Source organism: Dromaius novaehollandiae, chromosome 1 (assembly GCF_036370855.1).
Source record: "Dromaius novaehollandiae isolate bDroNov1 chromosome 1, bDroNov1.hap1, whole genome shotgun sequence".
Classification (NCBI taxonomy): Eukaryota; Metazoa; Chordata; class Aves; order Casuariiformes; family Dromaiidae; genus Dromaius; species Dromaius novaehollandiae.
In genome coordinates this window covers 118,822,314-118,844,891 of record NC_088098.1, presented here as the reverse complement: position 1 = coordinate 118,844,891, position 22,578 = coordinate 118,822,314, and the positions used below count along the sequence as shown (strand labels likewise).

At 39.1% G+C, this 22,578-nt stretch overlaps 1 protein-coding gene across 2 annotated transcripts; it reads right to left on the bottom strand.

Annotated features, from left to right (window-relative positions):
- Positions 1-1,736: 1,736 nt before the first annotated feature.
- On the bottom strand, positions 1,737-21,799 carry CHAF1B (chromatin assembly factor 1 subunit B). Of its 2 annotated transcripts, none has more exons than XM_026121538.2 (14): positions 21,668-21,799; positions 20,627-20,757; positions 17,900-18,032; positions 17,041-17,158; positions 15,363-15,466; positions 12,909-13,005; positions 11,137-11,221; positions 10,000-10,093; positions 9,287-9,356; positions 9,112-9,203; positions 7,456-7,618; positions 5,881-6,303; positions 3,610-3,701; positions 1,737-3,087 (listed from the first exon to the last, which is right to left on the bottom strand). In XM_026121538.2, exons 1-14 carry the CDS (start codon positions 21,783-21,785, stop codon positions 2,966-2,968), a joined length of 1,842 nt encoding a protein of 613 aa, XP_025977323.2. In that variant the 5' UTR covers positions 21,786-21,799; the 3' UTR covers positions 1,737-2,965. The 2 variants fall into 2 exon arrangements, with proteins under 2 accessions (XP_025977323.2, XP_025977324.2); XM_026121539.2 differs by having other exon boundaries at positions 1,737-2,603.
- Between the last annotated feature and the right edge of the window lie 779 nt (positions 21,800-22,578).

The following is a 22,578-nucleotide window of genomic DNA, read 5'->3' as shown; positions in this document are numbered from 1 at the left end:
CTGGAGCTGAACAATGATACTGCTGCCTCTTCTGGGAGTTATTTCCAAGTTTTTAACTCCTTCTTCTTACTGCTGCAGGGTTGAAAGGAGGTAACGTTACCACATCAAGATAGTACAAGCAGAGTGATGGTTCTTGGAGTGGACACAATCCTCGCAGAAGACACTGAGCAAAATGTGACCTAGGCAGAAAATGTCTACACCCTGTTCACAGCTTGAATATGAGCTCACGGTCCATTTGAATTAATAGCAATTCAGCTGGCCCATTAAAAATGACATTTGAGTCAAATCTGAATAAGCACCCTTGAAAAAATTATGGCTCTGCAATACATCACCTCACCAGGCAGTGAAGAAAGATTGAAATAGCAGTAGGCATGTTCTGTCTTAGAACAGAGCCCTGTGCACGACTGAGAACAGAACATGAACACACTTTCTACAAACAGAGTGAGGATAAAGTTTTCGATGTCTTATGGGTAAATGTATGTGGGGATTGTCCCCTTGGAGATTAAAAGGGGAATCACCAAAACCAGAAAATTCAGTTCTGACTTTCAAAGCATTAAAGACATTAATTTATATATGAATGACTGCTTCTCACAGAGAAAAACAAAACAAAAAAAACTCACAAGTATCCATTTATGAAAAAAGGTTAAATAACTAGTTCCATGTACATTTGCCAACAGCATGTAAGTAACAGAATTAACAGAAAAGAGAAGTAAGAAATCATATTGGTATACATGAGACAATTAGGACAAATAAAAAAAAAGTCCTAGCAGGGAAGATGAAATACCAAGTAAAGTTTCCTGACAAAGATTGTGATGTGAGGGGAAAAAAAAAAAAAAATCTCCAGCTGGAAGCAACGAAGGCCACATTAAGCTAAGAGCTCCCATTAGACTAGGGGGAAGAGGGAAAAACAGTATAAACACAAGTGGATGTCACCTGAGTAAGTACGGTATGAAATAAAGATGAATGCCGTGGTAATTAATTGTACCTGAAGACCACACAGACCAGATATGCCATTAACAGTAACATAATACACCCAACCTTGTAGCTTTCAACAGAAAGGTTAGTTTATGCTGAAATACAGCATTAAAAAATATATATATATAATTTTTAAACATCAAGAAAACATTTGCAATTAGCGTTTAGAACTGCAAGTTTGAATTCAAAGGACCATTTGCAGGGCACAAAACCAGACACTGCAGTACCAAGTGGGTCACCATCCCACAGAAAGATGAAATATCAATATCCTTATAGCTCAAGCTGAACAAAAAGTAAAATGGCATGACCAGCAATGCGTATGTTAGCTACAAATATCTGCATTAGTTATCAATTCAAGTATCTCTATAAACTTTTTTGGGGAAAAAAATGGTTTTAGCTGTGGCTTTGCTTGGTAATAAATTCTTTATAGTTCTTACTGTAAGAAAACCCAGGTTTGGGCAAATCCAATAAAGCTCAGCTCCATCCTTATCTCAATGGCTTAAAGCAAAGATGTAATTAGTTTCCTATAATTCTTTGTTTATTAATTTTTGTTGAAATTTGATTGTAGGCTTCAACTGTTTGATACAGTCTTTCTGACATAGGTATTTGTTAATACTTCTTTTCCTTGTGAAATTTTTTACAATTTTTACTTCTGAAACACTTCTTTTTCTAAAGTATTAGTTCAGTTTGTTAGAAACCAACAGAAAAAAAACAGTAAGTAAATTACACACTTTTAAAACAACCAGATCCAGGGAAGAATGTAAGGTAAAGAGCTTTAATACAAATTGCAACTTTTCTCTCCTGCATACTTATATCATTTGAAGTTCCTAAGTATATGCTTCATCACAAGAGAAAACGCCATTTAAAACTTTTATATGTCATCATTGGCTAGAACAACTATTCACATTTTAACAGCTATCCTACTTTTCTTAAAAAGTACATGATGGTAAACAAAAATAATGAATCGGAGGAGTTTAGAATATTGTGGCTGCACATTCTACTTCTGGAGTCATAGGCCACGCACCATAAAAAAAATCAACTGTGGTTTTCAAACATTTTGGTCTCATTATTTTCAAGCTGCAAGTCTCAGTTTAATTACATAGCAAGCATTAAATGCTAAAATAAATGAACTCTTAAAAGTGTAGTATACACTGGATTTGTATTATATTTTATTGGCTAAGGGAGTTAGATTTGGACAAAAGAGGAAGAAAGGAAACCAGTACTTTTAATGTATATACTCAGATTTTGCTGCCTCAAAAAAAAAAAAAAAGTCGTGTGCATTTTTTTATATGGAGACTAAACAACTAAAAATTACTTTCCACCGTTTAATGCTTGCAACAGGTCTTCAAGGGGTCTCTTCCTTTTGCTTCCCTGTTTCTTGCAGTTGTATTTTTTGATTTCTATTTCAGTGATAACAGTGATATTGCATCTGCTGTGTTCAGAGCATTTGAACATCAGCTTTCATTCCACATGTATTGGAGGGCATGAATTATTTTGCACATTGCTAAATGTATAAGCCAAGCTGCCTGAAAGAAAGGGTTTTTTTTTTCCTTTTGTCTTCAACCACAAGAAATCATCATGAATGCATTGAAGTCCTTAGAAACTCTAATCTTTTGCCAGACAGGTTCCTGGAAGACATAATGTTTAAAAACAGCAATTTAGTGACTTTGATGGAGATGCTTATGTTACTGTACAGCTTTTCAATACCCAGATTTAACCTATTTCCTTAAGCTGTGGCATTTCTTTAATAATAACGCTGTCTTCAAGAACTGCACTTAAAGTCCCTTTTCGACTATTCCCTCTTCTGCAAAGCTACATTCCCCGAAGTCTTTGTCTTCTATTGCCAGCTTCTTTCTTCACAATACTGTGTCAAATACACGTATGGTACTTCCATCAGGAATTGAGGATTTAACATTCGCAAGAAGAAATGCACTCTCTGATATAGCTGCACTGCCTTCAGACTGCGAAGAGTCTACTAAATGTTCAGCTTTTATTTGTTTGAATCGCAGCTCATTTGATCTTCAGGAGATATAGAAAGAGACATTTCTTCAGTTCTAGGGCGTTTAGATGCTGGGGGATTTTGAAGACTGTCATCAGATGGTAAAGGCCTCTCTGAAACAGGCAGATATGAAAAATCATTTAAGCTAAGTGAAGCCAGATTTAAAAAAGTAAATTTGTTTGCTAAATTCACAAAGAATTCACTCACAAAAGAAACTGGTTTGAGAGAGTCTGGCACCTGAAACAACGGTGTGCTGCAAGTACAATGGCAGAAAGTGCCTTTAAAACCTACTTGTGTGACCTAGAAGACATTACCTCCAAGCAAATTTATTTTCTATTGTTTCAAGTGTCAGCTACACACCCATTAGTGTAAAACTGTATTGATATACTATCACATGAGCAGCTGCCCACAAGCAACTGCAGTGAGAACAGCAACACACTGCACATTGTCTAAAGCACCTTTCATACACAGCCAGAGGGTGGGGAAGCTTTACAGCCTTGAGTTTGTGCTTGATTCAAGAGTTTTATATTTATCAGATTACACTAAAATTCATAATAGATTGTACCAGAAGTCTAAAACGGAAAAAAAGCGATTGGCAAAAAACTTTGCTGATACTAACAGTCACAAAAGCTTACCGTGTTCCTGTTCTGAGGAAGGAGGTATCGAAACTGTATCTGTGTATGTCAAGGTTGGAGTATCTGTCTTCACTGGGATCAAGTTTACTCTCCTTTAAAAAAGCAGAAACAGGTCAAGTGCTTTAAAGACACCACATCCACAAATACTTTATCTGGAACTTTCTTTATATTATAATCTTTTAAATTTACATGTGGTTTTACTATGCATTCTTTTCCTCTTGCTACATTTTGAATAGGGTATTTTTGAAAGTACTTCAAATACACTATTCATCTTTTTCACTAGAAAGTATTTTTGAATATGTGATATGTAAAACACAATGCCCGATATTCACTTTCTGAGCATATTACATTGGTCAAACTTTTTGAAAGTTAAGATTGGTTGCAGAGGCAAGGCTTTTACGTTGCTTCTTGGCACCTGGTACAGCCTCGAGTCCCACTCAAGAGCCTGCTCTCCCCCTCTGCTGGCCCTGTCCACCTTAAAGCTGTAGATTTATGAGTCTCTAGGGAATTATTTCACTCACTGAAGTTGACTAACAATTATGGGTGGGGGGAGGGAAGGGAGGGGGGGAAAAAAGTTCTTTATGTCATATCTGCTATTTTTTTCTGCTAAATCTCTTATGAATGGCATTTAAAAATAAACCATCAAAGTAGCAGAGTTATTAAAAAAAAAAACAACAAAAAAGAATGCCCACCTCCCCACCCCCCTTACAGGAAGCATTTTATGTACTACAAGATGACACTCACGGCATAATTAGTTGACATGACTGAATATAGTTTCTTGATTCTAGAACACAAACAGGTCAAAAAGTAGATTTTTAATGTACTCTATCTGTAGCCCTGCAAAACTTGAGACAAATTTTTAGCTTCTCTTTGACCAGATTTGGAAGAAGCGCCACAAGCTAACTCCTCCTAATCATTCTGGAGCAATTCCTCTATGCAGTCTGTATACTCAGCACACTTGCATGTCTCAGGGTAAAAACATCATCATTTTCTTAATCTCAGACCATAACTGAGGCTGCAATACCTCATGCTAATCATGACTATTCCAGCACATCTGACTTGTACTCAGCTCATTCAGTGCTGTTCTCTCCAACAGTAATAACCAATGTTAATATGGTGACCAAAGAGTCTTTTTAAAGCAAAATGTTATTTATTTAGAGGAAAACCAAAATCTAACGATATTAAAATGATTACAGCCCTGCCAAGGATATAAGCCATCTGTGCAGGTTCAGTGAGGTGGGCCTGGTAGTCTACACTTCTGTAAAAATCTTGGAGTTTTCAAAAGTGGTAGCCAGCCACCTTAGCTCATGTTAAAAGTTTGTTCTCTTCTGCCTCCATGGGATTCCCTGTCTCTGTCTCTCTCTGTCCCTGTCTTGCGAGGGTGCGTTCTCACTGTCACATGCTCTCAAAAAACCCCCAAATGCATTAGTTCCATCAGTCACCCCCTTCCCCCAACTGACTGTCACTTCCAACTAGCTATGACCCTTTGACGTGTTAGTTTCAGTACAGATGAAACAGAGGTACGCAGAAAACCATCATCCTGTAACTATCTTCTCCAAGAATCTTCTTCACAGTTGCTGATGAGATGCAGTATCCTTCTTTCTTGTTCATCACTTACCTAGCCACCTATTAATATATTCCTACGAGAAAGACGAATAAACTCCTTCAATTATAAAATAGCCTTGTTTTGCTGAAAAGGTCACATACAGATCTCGAATTGCATGGCTGTCTCCTCACTGTTGCAAACTGGCTCAGGATCTTATATCACAGGTTGTGTGACTGCCAATATGTGCATTACAGACAGTTTCTAAAAACACCTAGATCTTCACCTTAGGAAACAACATCAATCAATGTATTAAGTCCCATATCCATGACTATGCGCATGGAGGGCCTGTGCAGCCTTGCACGCTTCACTACTTAAAACGTTTCTTGTCAGAATGTTGAAGTCTACAGGCACCATCTTTATACAGGAAATGTGACCTGAACGTAGATACCTGTTGCTGCCCTCTGCACATGACATAAAAGTCAAGTTAACTGCATTTCTGTCTAAAATGTGAGGCAGTAGCACAAGAGCTGTACATTTAGGATCCAGGAAACATTCTGACCTTTCAGTTGTAGTACAGCTAGAACACAAAGTTCCATGTCAAGACAGCTACCACTAAGACACAAGGCAGGGAATTTACGTCTAAACCTCAACCCTTTAAATGTAGCACAAGCACAGCTTGTCTTGGCCTTCATATTTATGACTGTAAACGGCAATATAAATCTCACCTTGGCGTCTTGCTCCACGCTTGTAAAGTGTTGAGAGTAATCCTCCTGGGCTGGTTTACTTTAGTACTCTGGCTGGCTGGCTGGCTGGTTTTCCTCTTGTCTGAGGATGAAGCTGGAACATTTTTTATGCCAACAGGTGTGGAAGGCAGGTCCTTACTGGCAGCTGTGGGTGTTCTAGTTTGAAGAGTGGGAGTGCTGGGATCAGTGGTCCTGCTAGGAGGAGTCCCCTCTGTCAGCCTAGAGCCTGGGGAAATGACTTTGTGTGACTGGCTCTTCTTCACTTTCTTCTCTGTTGTACTGGAAGTCCTCATACTTATCTGTGGTTTCTCCTTCAGTGGTATTCCCAGTTCATCCTTCTCAAAGGTAACAAATGAACAGTATCCATCCGTGGAAGAAATAGCAAGAAAGGCTCCATCGCTGGACCTATTTGAGATTTTGTTTTCCATTAAGAGGAAAGGAGATAACTGTTCTCCTCAACCCTGCTTGCCATCTATAACACAAGCTGTATCTGTCTTCTCCTCCTCCCTTCCCCAACTAAGTCTAAATAAGATGCAGGCAGCTGAAAAACATCCAGTTCAAATGAACAAAAGATACTCAAGTCTGGCCTTCACGTTTGATTTAATCTCTGGCCTTGCCTGTGATCAGCTATAATATGCTGCCATCACCTGCATGCATGTGAGCTGGCACAAAGCATGGTTCAATTGCAAATCTTCCGTTAGTTTCTGAAATAGCGCTGAACTCTGTTCATTCAGATTCAAAAGGGCAGTTCAAGCTCTTTGGCTGTGCTCCTTGGGCTGAGTAGAGGCAATGTTCAGAATCACTGTAGTGCTTATATGAATGAGCCCTTGCTGCTCACTTCACCAAGTAATGGTGATCACTGATTTAAAACACATGATTTTCTACTCTCTTCTGCTCCCTTCCTCCTGACAAACAATGGTCTTCAAAGTATCTGAGCATCAATTGTAACTTCTGGAATGCAGACCTCCATATGACCCTCAGCTTAGGTAACTGGCTAGGAAGGCTTAAAAGAGGAAGCCTAGTCCAGTGGAGGGATTGTATCCTGACTGCAAGACTTGGGTCCAATTTTCAGCTCCATTTCTGATTCTCCACTTCAAACCAGACTGATTACTTACTCTCAGATACAAAGAAGGACCAAGCAGAATTGTGCATATAAAGCAGGAATTGGCCAGGATACAGACACCTGAACTCAAAGGGGTGACCTTCAAGACCTCCAGGTAACTTTATTACCAGTAACACAGCCTGGACAATAAGTACTTCTCATGGGCACCATATGCCATATTAGATTTCATACAAATTTCACATTTGTGTGCAAAACTGCTGCTTGTCCTTAGGGTCCCTGTGCCTTGTTCCCCAGCTGATAAAAAACCCTGCAATTGTCCAACAGCAACAAGAAGTGGCTTGCTGTTTAGACACTGTGATGACAGTGACCAAGCCTGTGTCATAGTGAAACAGAAAAATAGCAAGAAATAAGAACAGAGCTTCAACATGTAAAGAGGACATTCCCCCCTCAGCAGCAAACCTTCAGCAAATCTTAAGAATCTACCAATTACCTACCATGAAATGTCACTCAGGGTGTGGTAATGTATGTTAGAAACATAACCAAACGGAAATGACTGCTGAGTATCATAAAAAAGCACAGAATCTTCTGAAGCAACAGCAAACACCAATCGATAAGGCAGATTAAACAGAGCAGGGGCTGATTTCTGACTGATTTTATCTAGAATGCAAAGAAACAAAATAGCCTGATGATTCTCTCTTGTATTCATTGCAGGGTAGTAACTGCAGCAGCTTAATCATGAACCTAAATAAAGCCTTCATTATTAATCAGTATCGAGACAATGGCTGAGACGATAGCAGTTGTATAAAATGTGAAGTGTAATGTCAGGCACTAATATTTCTGTTGACTGAAGTTTGTTCTGTTTAGTCTTAGCTTAAGAGACTAAAAGTTAGCAGAAGTTTTATCCATTTAGGTTGCTATTCTTTTGTTACATATTTGTCATATATTTTCCAGTTTATTTTTTCAACATATTTATATGCACTTTTTATATAACCAAAGTCTGAACAGACAAATCTCAGGATATACTTTAAATCAAAGTCCCCATAAATTTATACTGTCACATTATATTCTGCACAACCTGTTCAAAACAATAGCTTTAACTCACTTTTGTGATATCTGAGCTACTGGTTAGTCTTTGATCCCAAGAGTAGGTCTTTGCAAGGGCAGGTTTTTCCAACTTCCATCAGAAGCTGACTGCTAGCTAGCTGCTTTCAGAAATTACTACTATACAGAGCTCCTATTCACTCCATGATGATTACAGAAGATACCCGCATAATGTTCATGTAAGGTACCACAAATCTCTATAGATTTCTGGACTCTCACAGATTTTCACTTTTCTGGGAATGTGTTGCAGAACCTAAACACACCATTCAGAGGAGCTACAGAGACAAAGAAAGGACACTCATCTCCTTACCTTGCAACACAGCATGGCAACAGATCTAAAGATTATGATGGAAATACAGAACACATACAGAACAGATAATTTCTAAATCCTCTAAGGAATACCACCGATTATCCTTTAAAGAAAGAGCCTCTATTGCACTCCAGCTGGAAATGAGCAAAGCTCTGTCTCTGCACCAGAGTAAGATCAGTCTTCTTTTAAAAAAAACATATACAAACTCCTGGCCCCACTGGGCTCACAATAGGGCTGGATTTCAGTCTCCAGGTAAGGTCTCAACACAACTTCAAACAATCCTTTCCTTCTCAGAACTCCTGTTCTGGACAGTAACACCAGTTTGGCCTCCTTGAATAAACACCAATGGTTGTTGCAAACTACACCAACTCTGTGGTGCTTCTGTAATGTGAGTAGTTGAATCTAGAAGAAAAAATTTCACTAGGTTGCTCCTTTAGTGCTAAGCCAGGTTATTTTCTTTTATTCACACAAAATGGTTAAAAGTTAAATACTAAGCAATGTTTTCTGTAGCCTAAGAGGCCAAACAAGAACATTTATCCTCTATATCAAAAGCTACTCACGCAGTTCTTAAGGTGAATTCAGGGTCTTAAAATTAGAAAACAGTTTCCAAGATGTGGTACAACACTATCTTAATGTAAAAAGGCTAGGGCATAAAACAGTATGACCTGCAACTAAACAGACAGATTGTCCTTTTCACATATTTGCTCTAAAAGTATATCCCCTGAAGGATTTACAGTACCTTTATTAAGGGCTCGTCTCAACTCAAAGTATACTGGGCAGCAGCGAACAGCAAGAGTTGCCTTTCCAGGACAGGGCAGGTGACCCATGGGTCTTTTATGAAAGAAACAGTATTTCAGAAAACTTTTGATTTTTTTTTTTAAATAAAAAGATATTTTGATCTTATTAAACTCTACCTTTTAAGATTATTTCTGGAGAAAACATATGTGGTGTTTGTCACATTTTCTCCTGATTCAACACAGCCAGCTGAGAAAATAAAGGTTAAAACATTATTCATCAACTCAAAAAAGTACTGAGTATACACTTTATGTTCATAAACATTTTATTTCTCAGGAATTAGGCTTGTATTATTTGGGCAATGGCTGTGTGATCTGAACACAAAAAAGCATCCCAAATATTTATTTAGTGCTGTTTGTGTTTCCCTTATAGATTTCCCCCTCAAAGCTTCTTTTTGATGTTGCCAGACACCTATAAAAGCAGTGCTTATATGGGCAAGCTGATCCCCTCCTTGCAATGTTATTTTTACTAGGACTGCAGAATGTTTTTCAGAACGGAGATACAAATGAAGAGAAACCAGACAAGTCAAAAGAAACCACTCATTATTCTTCAATTCTATTTTAATAGAGCTATATTGTTGCAATTTTTATATATTTCGGTTAAGAAAAATGCCATAGGCAATTTTTATCACAGAAGAAAGTTGAGGTTCTGGACTGTTAATGAAAGAGTACTGTGGAGTCTCTTTCCTTTCCTCAGTAAGAACATGATGAATGAATGGCATGATTCAGATAAACAGGAACACCCTAGCAGTTTTGAAGGCAATCCTGATGCACATTCAAAGCAGGATGCAATAGACTAAAGACAAGTTATAGTACATGTTCTTTCCACATACCTGGAGTGAGTAAAAAGGAGCCATCAGGAGTAAAACTCAACCTGCGGAAAAATGACTTCATGCTGTCATCATGAAATATCCGATAGCTTCTAGCCTGTAACATTGAAAATATGATTGTGAGAAGTGCCATGAATGTGTCAGTTGGAGTTCAAGTGAGAAAAATCATCTGGTTGTACAATCCAACCTGAACAAAACTTCTAAAGTAAAAGATAAGTATTTTAAAAGCCATGACTCCTTCACACTCACTTTTTCTCTGTGCTATAAATTCTCTACAGCTAAGAAAAATAGCCCTTGATCCCTCTTCAGCTACTAATCAAAACACTCCAAGGCCACTCACATTAAAGCAGTAATGAAAAAGTAGTAATAACCTAGAGAACAACATTATTTAACAGTCAGTCTAAAAGTCTGTTCCTTGGGTATTTAATTTTAACTCTAGTATTACAGATTTAAGAGAGATACTTGTATAATGGCAAAGAGCTCTCCCAGCTCTCAGGCCTGTTCTTTAGTCTATGTAAAAATGTTTTCACCGCCCCCCCCCCCCAAACAAAAAAAGAGTTATAGCTAGTTTTGGAAATCTTATTTTTATCTATCATTTAGAGTTACTTTGGGAAGAAAGCTCTTCACCTGCTCTCTTAGGATTAAAAAGAATTTTCTAAGTTTTCACTATTTCATATTTTTCCTAAAAATGATACTACCTTTTTGGAGATTTCAGGTTGATCAATTAAAATACTAATGCAATATAAATGCTATATCAAATCCACAGATAATCTTACAGCTATTGCCTGACAGATATGTTTGAAGTCTTTCCATTAAAAATTCACTATCCATACTAATTTGCACACTTTTAAAAAAACATTTATAACCAAAGACATATTGTGCTATCCAGATGAACTTGCAAGAGATCAATAGCAGTAGGCAGCGTTCTTTGTTAATCACTTCCATAGTGTCAGAGGAAACCCAAACAGAAGGTCTCTATTTACGCAAACACAGATATGAGATAGAGACAAACACAAAACTATTTGATATACAGAGTACTTGAACTGAAAATATTTGCCCCATAGTTTCACAGAATAGAGCAACCCTCATAAAACAGCACCCAGCACATTCTCCAATACCATCAGTAGCAGAACAACGTACCTCTCCTTCAACTCCTGCCCCAGAAGGCATCTTGGTAACGTTAAATGCTACACGTTTGGTTTGTGAGTTGTATACACGCAGGACCCTACATGGTGGAGAACAGTTAGCTATGAACAGCTTGCTTTCACCCCAAGTTTCACACAGAGTTACAATACCTCTCTCCTCAGTTGTGACTGCCACATATAAATGATGATCACACATTTATTATAACTCTGTTCATCAAAGACCACCAGGGAGGACATGCCTTCATGACTAAATAACGAATGAATCATTGGTAATGATTTGACTCAAGAAAGTTTGTGAAGTACCAGTATATACATTCATGGAGGAATGAAGGAATTAATGGACAGTGTATGGCCATGTCATTCCCAATTGTAGTATAGTGGCTGTATCTGTTCCTACAGAGTGTGAACTCACCCCAAAGACAATTAACTGTATTTCTAGGCTTCATCGGGGCAGTTTCCTTCAAAATAAATGAAAACTGGAGTATAATTCAGTAGAGAATGTTTGAACTTCCCTGACTTCATCAGCAGGTAGCCTAAGCCAATCCAACTGCTGGTCCAACCATCCCCTCCTTTCTAACAGCTCTTAAACTCATCAAACCCTTCACTAAATTATGCTGCTTTGTTAGGCTGGCAGAAAACTAACCTAACACAAAAAACAGAGCTTTCTGCTGATTTAATGTACTGAACCAACTCCACAGAGAGTCCTGGACAGACCCAGAAGGAGAATGTACAAGCTGAAACTGTGGCAAACAGCAGTCAGTTTGAGGCTTTCACAGAACGACAGGTTCCAGATGAAGCCACGTGTCACAGCTAAGCTGATCTGCCAAAAAGGTGAAGGGGTCTGCTCCTCCTCTGGACTGTTGAGTGCCCACTCCTGGCTCTGGCCTTGACTCCTGTTGGACTCCTGTTGAGCTGCTGCTATCTGCTAATCTTGCAGAAAAGTGTTTGCAAGATGTGTGAGTGGGAAAACTTCCCCTCTTCAGATTAGTTTGTACCCTAGCTCGTAACTTCACTCCAAGGAAGACTTGTGTATCTGTCAATTTCACATAACTGATTATCAGAAGACAGAGGCTCATAATGACCTAGCAGCCATTCACTTATTCTTTTTCTGAGCCTATTGCAAATCTTAAATCAAAACTATTTTTCCACTATTACAGCAATTTTCTCTGCAAAGGGTGCCAGATGACACGCATTTATTAGCGAGCTGCGAACCCCTTCAGGGCAGCACACATGCCCTAAACAGTTTAAGCTGAACTGCAAAGTTCTGACAAGGGCCAAGTTTATGAAGTGTGTGTTTGCTTTCCCAATGACATCACTTATAAAACTGCTGGGGATGGAAGGAGCAAGAGGGCAAAAAAAAGATATCAATGGAAAAAAACATTTTAACTGATTTCATAACCTGTTTATTTTTTTCTTTCTATAAAACATATTCACAAGGATGACCTTATTAGCTCACCAACAACCAGTTGATGCAGCATTCTCTTAAGATATGCCTGACAGCTCTAATGACAATACCATGAAAACTCATTTCCTGAAGAAAAATTCATGCAAAAGGTTGCATAAACTTATTTCTTGCTTAGAGAGACACTCAGAGTCAATCATTTACCACAAGGTTAACTAAATTATCATTTTACTTTCACACCAGCCCTTTTGCAGAACAAACTGAATACAATTAAAAGAAAAAAAAAATCACATTCACTCCATACACTTTTTCTTAGTTCATCCTCAAGAAAGAACACTAAGACAAAACACAGACCAACAGCTCACCTATCACAACTCAGAGTTGCAATGTACTGGCCTAGAGGATCCCAGGATATTCCTTGGACATAACTCTTGTGTTCATTTAATATTGAAACCTTTTGTCCTGAAATTACAAACAGTTTCCAAATTCTAAATTCAATGTGTTTTAAAACAATTTTTCATTTCAGAAATAAAAAAAAGGCAAAGTGTTTCAGAACATACATAAAGCATTGTTTTAAGCATACAAACTGGTAACTTGGTGGTACCTGACAACAGCATTGGAAATAGTTGCTTTGTTTTTAGAACCACTGTAAGTACAGTAAATTTGGACATGTCAATTTAAGACTTATTCCCTACAAACTGACTTAGATAAACAACTTGGCTCAGGTGTTAAATGAACAAGATGAGTATATTTCAAAACCAGAAGTATTTCCAAACCTTTCTGATTTAGAAAAAAAATGTTCATACAGGTCTGGAATACTGTTCAACAACTAACTGGATTTGGCTGGATACTGAGCCAGAAATTCCAGCATTAAAACATAACTTTCAGCGGGGGCTAGATAGCCAGGCTGTCTATCTATGGTTGTATAAACTCATCTACTCTGTTGAGCACGCACTAAAAAATATACTCCGCACATACTGACTGATGGCTTACACAAGGACAGCTTTCATAAATAATTCCGTAGCAGTGCTAACTCATGTTCTTCCACAGCTTACTCTTATCAGAAAGATCTGTCAAAGACACAAGCTTTCTGACCCCACCGATGTTCTGAAGTTCATGAACAAATGTTACAAATCCAAAGTATTGTGGTTAAGTAAAATTACAGGTAATTCTCATGAAACGTTTTGCTTTAAATACCAGTGACAGATGTCCTTCTAATAGTATAGTGTTGTTTTATTGCAAAGAAATAATTTATGAGCTGGCAAGTTTCAAAGACAATAGCTCTTGTGAAAGACTACACAAAGAGAGTTGAGGCCATGCAGCATCACACCAGAAGTCCTTCCGGACTCATATCCTGTCTCAGACAGTGGCCAACAGTAGATGCCTAGGGAAGCATACAAGAACAGAGCAAGTACATAATGATATTTCTCCAGAATACCCTCCCAGTTGCTAATGCTTCCCACCTTAAGGATATCTTACACCAGTGATGCCATCTTTGTGCCAAACAGCCCTATGAACTTTTACTATTAACTTTCTTCCAGCCATTTTTTAAAACCATGCAAGTGTTTAGCTTTGTTCATTATGAGAATCTAGACATGAAACATCTATATGTACCTACAACTTCAACCAGAAAGCATACATTTTTCAGTAATGGCTTCTTATTTCCAACTTATTATATGTGTGTCTGCACAGAAGACACAAAACTGCTCCATGGCATTAATTCCATGCTAAAAGAAAGCAGTGATAATAAAAGACATTACAGATAAAAAGCTTATACTAATATAAAGAGGGCATGCAGTATTTTTAGTAGTAGTTCTAACAGGTATGTCCACCTGAAGCTGTTACAAGCAGTCCAAGATGCAAAACATACTTGGTCACGATGCCTGTTAACATACTTCTGCTCTGAAAATGCACACACTTGATGGAACATTCATGTACTTATGGTAAAGACTCCTGGAAGGAAGTATGTGTGTCTGCAGCTAGGATGGGAGAGATATTAAGCACCCAGAAAACCCCTCAAACCAGGAATGTCAAAAATGTAAGCAGAACATTCATATTTTCATGTGTGTATGCATGCACTAAAAAAGTTTTATATTTTATTTTTCTTAATTAGAAACTAAGTATTAGAAATGCGAGATTAAAGGTTAACCATAGAGAAAGCTAAGTATTTCCAAATTAACTTAAAAGAGAAATTAATGACTACATTGCTATGAGGAAGACATGAAGCCACTGTAAAGCAACCTAACCTATCTGGTGACTACCATCTGTACACATACAGCTGAAACCTGCAGAGCACTAACTACTGTGGACTGGTCCAGCAAAGCTTTTCTAGATGGGCTTTCCTTGGAGGACATGAGCAATCCCACTGATCCGCAGGTAATCACAAACATAAGCGTTCTGCTGGATGCAGCCCGAAAATGGTCATATCTTGCAAAATGGAGCCTGTATCCTATACTAGCTTTCCGCTTTTTGACCCAGGTAGTTACCTGATATCAGTCAAGTTTTGTTCGTTTGGGGATGAGGGGGGAAGCAGGAGAATGAATAATATACAACATGCTTGTGCAGCAGTTTGAGCAAAAAAAAATTGGGCAAACATTACTTCCCGAGTACTCTGAGTTGAAGAGATTAATTATGTATAAATTTTGCCAGCTTGAGGTTATCTTTGTGTATGTGGGTATCTGCATCACAATCCCAGAAGTCTGGCAATTAAGTGGATTGTTCAATCATCAAAAGATACTTTTAACTATTTTGATAAATACTAAGAGACTCTTGCAGCAAGACTGAAGTCACAGACGATAAACTTAACACTTAGCATTTACCTTTATTGACATCCCACATTATAGCTGTGTTATCTACAGAGGCAGATGCCATGTAATTTCCATCTGAGGTCCAACAAATATCATATACATCTTCTAAGTGGCCTCTAGAAGCCAGCAGAAAAGAAAGCAATTATTAATTATAAAATGAACAGCTATATGTGTAAACGTAAGAGTTCTGCATACTATTAGGTTAAAAAAAAAATCACAAGCGAGAAAAATACAGTATTATAAAAGCAAAACAAAAAGCCATGACTTTCAGTTTTTTAAAAAAACCCTCCATATTCAGAAGGGGGCAGAAAAAGAAAAGTACATCCTGCTTCTACCCAAAATATCACTGTCTTTTAAACACTTCATTTTTCACAGACAATGAAAACCTTGCATTTAAAGTAATTTATGAAATTATTTCTAAAGGTCTGCAAACGAACATTTCTAGGATTCATACAAGACAGAACATAAAACACTGCGCCACTAAGGTAATTAGGGAGCTATTCAAGAAAACCTTTTTGTGTATTTATGAGCTTCATAAAAAACATTAAACAGAAGCGTGCATACTGAATAGAACCACATGAAACAAAGAAAATTAAGGTTGATTGAGATACAGTCTAAACAAACATTATAAGATAATGAGAATCACCTAGAAGGATACCATCAAAAACAATTTGTATTGCTTGTAGTCTGAAGATTCATCACACAGTGTAGTAGGTTAAATATCTGCAACACTTTATTTAAGGAAGATTTTTTTAAAAGCAATATTAATTTTGTTGTATCCCCAGGCCATGCTAATACTTCATGCAGTTTCACTAGAACTTTTGAAAGTGTTCTCACATCAACCTCAGTAGTTGCAAGGAATGTATCAGTTATGGATAAAAGTTACCTATTTCTTGTAAACAAGTATAAATTCTTAATGATTTCACTAGGGTAGACAGACAAGAGATCCAGACTTTCCACAGATACTACACTGAAAGCAGGGCAGAGTTATGCACATTGCCCATCAAAAAAATGCAAATGCATGTCAGTTTCTAAAACCACTAATCTCTTTCAATCTTCTGCTGAGAGCAAGAAGAGCATACAGTTGTATTCCAACTGCCAGCAGTGGTTTGATGCCTTAGCCACTATGAACTCCCACTAACATTTATTTAATTTTAGCAGGCATGGTGTGTGTATTTTATCACTGTACAGCTTGAGACAAAGGCTGTATAATATACTGTATTTTCAACTATAACGAGACTAGTTAAAAAAAAAAAAAAGAAAAGGCTTAGCTTCACAGCTACTGTCTGGAAAACTTACATAAATCATTTCATCTACTGGCACTTTTTTGCTTTAATATTGATCAAAATTTCCACTATAAAACCAGTAAGCTAAACTTCACATTTATTTTATATATGTCTGTGCAAAGCTCTAAGTTTAAGCTTCCTAACCTCAGGAACCAATTTCAGAGCATATCAGCTATCTCACACAAATGCTAAATCTTCTGCCTTAGCACAGAAGTTACAGGTTGGTACTGTATCAAAAGAAAATGTTAAAGATCATACAAAGATGAATATTGGAAGAAGTAAATTTTTTGAGAGCAGTGAAGTTCTACATACACCGAACAGAAGGTCATACCAGATAATAAAAGGCAGTTTGGGATCAAAACGAACAAACAAAAAATAAGCAGACTCATAAAACTTGAAGCTACCTTAAAGTTTTAACAACTGTCCAGTTCTCCTTGTTGAGCTGAGCTTCATCCTCATCCTGAAAAGCTAATGGTTCTGGTTCTTTGCTATCATTCAGCTTCCACAATAAAATCACAGCATCTATAGAAAAAATAACATGAAGCTTTCTTTCCTGCTCATTGTTTTGTTAATGCATTACATTTGGTTTAGCATTAAAATTGTCTCACATAAAATACATGAAATGCAGATTTTTGTTTGGAATGGGGAGGAGCAGATCCTAGACTGCTTTCCCCCTCCAGCATGAGCTACTGATTTTAAGTAGATGTCTTTTATTTTTTAAGTGATCTAATAAAGAGCGATATCCCCAGAAGTGAGATAAGAGTTAAGCACTTAGCTTTCAACCTGCTTTTGATTAGAGCTAGACATGTTTCTCTTCGGGCTTTTGAAAATTTTCCACTGAGACAGGTAACACCCAGCTCTGCCTCATGAAGCACACCCCTATTTAATGCTGCCCTTACTGTGACTGAAGAGCCTCTGGAGCACTCAAGAAACAGGGCTAAGTTTACAAACTCTGCCATAGCCTTCCAGTATGACACTAGGTAATCCATTCAATCCCCCCATCTGGGAAATTTGGATAGTAATTCTTTCATATCTGGAAAACAGAGCCTCTCAGACACAAAGTCAGCGAGAAGAAGTTATTTAGGAATTGCATGACATGCGTTTACTAATGACAATCAGAGTGCATGCACAAGTCCAGAACTGGAAATGTGGGAGAGAGGTATGAACAAATTCCCATACTCATTTTTTTTTCTCCACCAGATGCATAAGCATAGCTCCTTTATATTAGCTTCATTATGTATTTTATTATGTATTATTACTCACCATCTCCTCCAGATGCTAGGATCTCACCACCGGGAGAGAAGCGTACAACATTTACTGCTTTGGTATGGCGGACGAGATTGGACAAGAATTCCACAATTGCTTTTCCATCTGGTCCTTTTTCCACTTTCCATATCTAGTTACAAAAGCATTACTGATAGTTTTCAGACACAAGATGGAAGATAGGCTGATGTACTATATATGCACTGTTACAATTATTCACAAATTTACTCCTTCAGCTGTCATTCTGAACTTATCTGAAACTATCAGAGATAAAGTTGCAGTGGCACTGCAAGTTTCCTCTCTACAAGCTGTAAGTGTAATTACATTGCAGTATTTCTTTAGTTCTGATGAAATATATTACTGAATATTTCCAATAAATAAAAAGATAACCAAACACATGACATTGCTTTCCCTCCTTTCATTGACAATCTCTAGCTTCAGATGAATTTCACAAGTCTGCAACAGTGATCCAACATTATAGACATAACAATATGTTGTCAACAAATTGGCCAACCACAAATAGAAACAATCTGAAACATACTGTGATCTCTACATCAGAAAAAATTATTAGTTCTCTTTAGAAATCTGATCAAGCTGGAGAATTTTACGGCATACCCTGAAGGTCAAAGGATTTTGAGAGGGTTTGACCAAGAAATATGGGATCTAAAATATTAAGAACAATTCCAGTTATCCATTGATCATAACCACAACATACGACAGGTCAGAGTTGCTCTTGCACATAACTCAGTTCAGAAAATAACATGCATTGATAGGGAACCACCAAGCAATAGAGCAGCTTGATTAAAGATCTTTGTAATTTTTTCCAGCTTTTCTTCCTTATGCAATAGTCCTCTGAAACAAGCAGAAGTAGCAGAATATTTTTATGTCAAAGAACACTGAACATTTTCTGGCCCTAAAACATATGTAAATATGACCTACGTATATATTCAGCAACTTCTATATAGCCAGCATCTCTGAAATGCATACCCTGTCCGGTGAGAAGGCAATTTGCCAATGAAGATGGAAAAAGTTTTGGCTGAGGCTACTGGAATAAAAACCTGATTTTTAATGACACCTTTATCCCATTTATCACCTGTAAAATAGGGAGGCCTGTAGATCAGCCATGTGGATCAGTTATGCAGAAGCTTATTCTTTCTCTTTTCCTGACCACTGCACATGTAGTAAGGCCCCATTAATGCATTTTTGATTTTTTCTTCAAATATATCAGATGATGGAAGCCTGACAGAATGTGAGCAGGGCTGACTGATAATTAAAACGTAAAATTGTCTTGCAAAGACACACAGACAGATACATACGTACATACATATACATACACAGCAGAAAACCTACATGAATTCTTTGCACTGGAGTTCACTACTGAGGAGTACAGGTAGGTTCCTGGGTTGGAACCTTTCTTTATGGCCGGACTAGTTTGAGGAACTGTCTCAAATTGAAACAGCAGCAGAAGAGATTTTAGTAAACGAGCCACAAAAGAAGAAAAAAAGAATTTTGCTGCAAATCGCCAGGTACAGATACTACTGCTGAAGAGACATACAGGAACTCAAACATGAAATAAACAGCCTAACAGCGATGGGTAACCTACTCTGTTTCAGTCTCAGCACCAGAAAAAACAAGAGGGTCAGGTTTTTTTTTTTTAAAAAAAAGAAGTGTTCTAATGGTGACCTAGAAAAACTGATCATTAAGTCTAACTTCCGTACAGAGAAACCGTTTAAAAAAAAAAAAAAAAAAAAAAAAGTCAATATATTTCTCTGAAAACAAAACTGTACTTCACCAGTCCATTAGTCTTATTTAAGGAGCTGATAAACATGCAGATAAAAAGAATATGGTTCACCCAGCACACTCAGGTTTCCCCAAAGCCCAACCATTGAACAAGCGGGACATTCCTCACGTTAAGAATAATTTAGAAAATAGTAAACAAAGGCTTGATTTTGCAAAGGTGAACCTTTCAGTCACTTCCTTTTGGGCCTGTGCTATTCAACATCTTCGTAGATGATTTTCAAAAGGCATGAACAACTGATTAACGAAGTTTGCTAACACCAATCCAAAATTATGTAGGACTGTTGCATCTGAAGCTGAGTGAAAAGGGAAGATCATGAGATCTTGTATTGCTGAGTGATCACTGATAAAACAGTTGCTGAAATTCAGCATTGATGAACACAAAGAAATGAAAGCTAGTTGTTTCTTACCAGTCCATAAGACTATGACCTAAATTAGCAGTTACTACTCAGGAATGCCACCCAGCAGTCAATGCAGATAATTTTCTGAAAATGTCAGTTCAATACTTAGCAGCAGTCAAAGACAGTATGCCAGGGTAGGAGTCACTCTGTACATACCTGTACAATCTCATACTCTTTCCCTAAACATCTGCCAACAAGGCCAGTCAGGGTGACAGTTTTCACTACTAATTCCTAAAGCACTAAATGTAAAGACCTAATCACAGACCAGCTGAAATTCAGTAACAACAGGTTAGCCAGAAGATTGATTTTAAATCAACAAGTTTTCACTCTTGCTTTGGAAAACGAGAAAGTGATCAAGCAAAAGAACCCCACAAACAAACAAACAAACAAACACCCACAATCACCCTGCTATTATCCTGCACTGGATAATAATCATATTACCAGTTAATAACATATCATCTTACATAATAAGATATTAGATGCTCTATATGCTAAAAAAAAAAAAAAAGTTTGAAATGCAGAAACTTACGCGAACAGCGGTATCCACGCCTGCTGAGGCTAGTCGATTGATCTTCCCATCAGTTCCATGTTGAAAGTCTAAGCTGTAAATGGGCTCCTTATTATGCCATGCTATTTCACAAGTGATGACCTTCATATTTGCTAAAGAAAACAAAGCAAATGCTGGATAAATTGGTGCTTCTTATAACCGAGACAATCAAAGTCAGCACAGGTTTCACAAGCACCACAGACAGATCCCATAAAAGTTTCACTGCAGAAATGGAGAGAATGACAGACTTAGGGAAGATAATTTTAAAATGCTATGATTTATCCTTAAAGTTACTGTCTGGGCATCCCATGAGAAGGGCAATAAAGCATGCCTCTCAACCGAATTAAACAGGAGCACAGGGTAAGGTTGTAATATCCAAGTGGAACAAGGCTCAAGTAAATCCTGGGGGTAGTTTTTTTTTAATTTTTGTTTTTCTTAGTTTTTCTCCTTCCACCTCCCAGCGTGCAGCTGCATTCCCAAGGCTGCCTGGATCCTGCTCTTCTCAGCCCACAGTGCTCTGCCCAACCCCAGCTTCTGCTGAGGACAGGCAACGAGGCCCAAGGGTCAAAGCAAGCCCAGACGCACAGTACGCAGACCCAGAACGGATAACAACCACCTCTGCTTCTCCCACACTTAGAAGACAACGCAAAGGAAAAGAACAGGCGCCCAGGCGAGGGCAGGAGGCAGGCAGAGCTCGGCAGGCCGGAGCCGTCCCTGGGCGGCAGACCCGCTCGCCCAGCAGCGTCGCCAACGGGGGCCACACACCGCCCTCGCCCCTCATCAGCGGGGACTGACGACGCCCGCAGTTTTAAGGGGTTTAACCACACCATACCCAACGCGCTCGCGGGCCAGGAGCCGAGGAGGGGCGGGCAGGGACGACCCTGCAAACGACAAGGCTAACTCCGCATCACTGCATACCCCCCCGCCGGCCCAGCCCCCCCCCGGCGGCGGAGCGCGCACCGCGCCGCCCACCCTAACGGCCGTTAACGGACGCGGGGGGAGGGGGGCGCCCGAAGCCCCTACCTGAGCGCGCGGCGCGGCCGGGCCGGGCTCCAGCATGGGCTCGCCTTTCCCGCGCGAGCTCCCCTTTCCCGCCCGCGCGCCGCCACGCTCCCGCCCCCAGCGCGCATGCGCGCCACATAGCTCTCCCCCCCAACACACACCTCCGCCCACGGGCGCGGCGCCTCCTGCGGGCCCGGGTGGGGGCAGTGGGCAGGCGGCTCCCGCCGGGGCGATGGGGGCTGAGAGCACAAAACAACAACAACAAAAAGAAAGGTGGTGATCATGCCAGAAATCAAATTAAACCGATCAACCAGTTTTGTTTTTAAGCTTCCGGGCTTCTTTTAAACAATGGAGGTTGGAGAAAGATATTAAAAGTTGGGAGCACGCGGTCTAAGCAGCGCTTATTTCCATTACAGATGGCCAAAGATGGGGAAGGAAGACGCAGATCTCCTGTGGTCCCTCGGGGACAAGTGCCAGCCCCAGTGGTTACCCCAGATGCCCTACGGCTGAGCGGATGCACGCAGGCTCCCCGCTCCACCTTCGCTGACTGGACCGTGGCTTGGTCTGGTCACTGCGGCATGGTCCTAGCACCGGCCAACCCTGCCTACCCTAACTGGAAGAGTGAGAGGACAAGGGGGAAGGGAAAAAAAAATACACAAACTCCACAGTTTTGCCATCTTAACTAGGATTTTTTTGCCTGCTTTTTCCTACTGTTTATTTGCCCTGCCCTAGCTTGGCTGCCAATTAAAAACATACACACACACACACACACACACACACACCCGCCCAAACAGCAGCAAAGCTCTCCCTCTCCTGGGCCCAGATTGGCACAAATTGTAGTCTTAAGAATAAATGTGCCAGCTTTTTCATGGAGAATGGAACAGAGAACGTCAACAAATGAAATAGCACAAGATTTCATATCTCATTTTTGT